Here is a 2,637-nt window from a genome sequence, read left to right on the forward strand (position 1 = left end):
TCATTCCATTTCCATTCCGAGCATTGCTATTGGACAGTACCTTTCTCTGAGTAGAACTTCCCATGGACGCTATCTTCTTCCCACACGTTATCTCCCTTGACTCACCTTCTACCAATAGGCGCCCTTGTATTTCTCATTTCTCTGAGTTACGTTCTCACAGGATAGCTGACGCGTCCTTTCTTATTGTTCTCTTCTTTGGGTATTAACCCCTATACCAGTTACTATATATACTGTAGGAAAACCCATGTATTCCTTAGTTCAACCTCCTGTTGAATACAGCGATTACCTGGACTCTTGACTTGACCGTTGGCATTGGCCCGGCCAGACCTACCTTTCAGTACGCTTACTGAGGTAGTGACGACATAACTGTTGGCACATGGCCCAGTTATCTCAAGACGACTAGTTAGGACATCGCTTCCTAACAAACGCCAAAAAATGGCAAAGGTTGCTCTTTGCTCCGCTCTTCGCGATACTGGTTTCTGCAGCAATCCTAAAGACTGCAAGTACATGCACGACGTCAAGGTATGCGAGCCTTGTGGCGTGGTCTGCGTGTCAGACGTCAACTATAACAGACACTTGGCCGGCAGGAGACATCAGTCGCGGATGCGGGTCCTCTTCATTGAGTACTATTGCCGGAGTTGCTTGGAAGTCGTCGGTGATGGATTAATGGGGTGGTCCGCGCATATTTAGGTCACATCTCATAAAGAAAATGCTGCACAGCAGGGCTGTTTACCGAGTATTGCGCCTCAAACCCCTCCCAATCAGCAGAGCAACGAGGAGGGAGCAGTAGAATCTGGCGCGCCGTGCGACGCAAAAATCGGCCCCAAGCTCATAAGGAGGCATCATAGGACACTCGCTCATCACGAGAGGCGGGAGGAGAAACGGGAGAAGTTGAATATTTTCTTCGGGGAGCATACGAAGAACAGGCATGGCATTACAATATCCGGCAGGTAAGGAGGTTTAGACATGGGCACTGCTCACCTTTGGAGAGCCGATATGGAGCCAAGTTGCGTGGTCGTCTTTCGGTGATAATTATCGACTCCTCGGCAAAGATTACCGTTGTACACGTATCTCTGCGCTCAGAATGAAAATTCGCTGTATGTCCCGTAATTCAAATAGCCCGTCATATTAGAATGCTGATATATTGCTATAGATTCCCCATCGACTCGACTGCATCAATCAACAAATGCCTCGTCCACAGACGAGAGTACGCCATTTCAGTCACCTTTGATGCATTCGATGGAGGCCGTTTCGCAGGCGGTAAAGGTCATTTCGCCGACCGCTCAAGGAGACTTCTCAACCTACGCATGTGTAGACTAATCTACAAGCATGCAATTCCGACAATTGCCTTCTCTGCCGTTTGGTGCATCCTCCTTTGCCTGGAATATGCAGCACGATATCAATTTCCTTCCTGCTGATACTTCTCAGCAGATCCAGGTAGGAGGGTGCTTCTTGATGGACCTACCTTCAATGGGGACAGCATTCTTATATCAATACCGAGTCTGTATAATAACTCAACTTGCACGATTATTAGGCAGATTGCATCTGCAGTATCACATCTCTCGGCGTCATGAGGATTACTCTCGTTTGGACTCGAGGCAGCCCCGCAAGTGTCAGTAGAACGATGACTGACGCGTCGCTCCCATTAGCTCAGCCAACCAGAAGTATGATCTGCTGACGCCAACCTTTCTTGCTGCAACTCGATAGGAAGGTAAGGCAACCAGGAGCTCGATTGTTATATTGAATGCTTTTCCGGTGAGAACATGTCACACTGGGAATGCGTGCACTGATAAGGCTCCGGTGATTATCGGCCCAGAAAGCCGACCCATGTCGAACAAAGGAACGCAAGTGGACCGAAGCTGAAGTAATGTGATCTGTCCCAAGGCATTCATTGTCCCAGGTGAACATCAAGTACCTGAGAGATCCGCAGAAGGGTGTCGTCTACTCGCGTCTTTGTCCATGCACAACATGTCTGTACACCTTGGTGGTCATTCGCATACGATGCCTGGAGATGCTGCAGACACTGAGGAGAGGTGTCTGAATGTCAGCGATGCGCTGGGCTACCTCGATGCTGTGAAAGCGCAGTTATATGATCACCCCGAGTCATACCACGAGTTTTTGGATATTATGCAGAATTTCAGGAGTCAGACGTAAGTGCGTTAAGTCCCGCCCTTGCATTCAAGCTAATGCATATCGGTCCGTAGTATAGACGTTACCGTCGTGGTTCAACGCGTGTCTTCGCTCTTCCGCGGCTACCCCGCCCTTATCCAAGGCTTCAACGTGTTCTTGCCACCAGGATATCGCATCGAATGCGGTAACAGCTCGCAGGTGACAAATGTCATTACGGTCACCAACCTTGGAGGGCCGACTACTTGCTCTGTGGCCAGTGATATGGAAGTTGATGTCTATGACGAAAATTGTCTTGCTGGTGGGTGTGCTAGGCGGTGACTTCTCTCGATGCCACCGACGGTGGCGGCCATAAGTTGATTCGTTTGTAGAGCAAAGATGAAGGAAGTTCGAGCACCAAACGAGGACTCTACTCTGTAATCTGTGATGTCGATACCACTCGTCAAAGCCATGCGTGGAACCTTTCGAGTTCCCCAATATATTTGTTGTGGCAGCATCGCAGTGGGACAC

General features: G+C 49.3%; 1 protein-coding gene across 1 annotated transcript; it reads left to right on the forward strand.

Annotated features, from left to right (window-relative positions):
* Window positions 1-2,001: 2,001 nt before the first annotated feature.
* On the forward strand, window positions 2,002-2,448 carry GLOTRDRAFT_51540 (PAH2 domain-containing protein; the record flags this gene model as incomplete). Its single annotated transcript, XM_007873517.1, has 2 exons — window positions 2,002-2,150; window positions 2,205-2,448. The coding sequence occupies 2 exons, from the start codon at window positions 2,002-2,004 to the stop codon at window positions 2,446-2,448; spliced, it is 393 nt and encodes a 130-aa protein (XP_007871708.1).
* Window positions 2,449-2,637: the final 189 nt, after the last annotated feature.

This window comes from Gloeophyllum trabeum, assembly GCF_000344685.1.
Source record: "Gloeophyllum trabeum ATCC 11539 unplaced genomic scaffold GLOTRscaffold_00280, whole genome shotgun sequence".
Classification (NCBI taxonomy): domain Eukaryota; kingdom Fungi; phylum Basidiomycota; class Agaricomycetes; order Gloeophyllales; family Gloeophyllaceae; genus Gloeophyllum; species Gloeophyllum trabeum.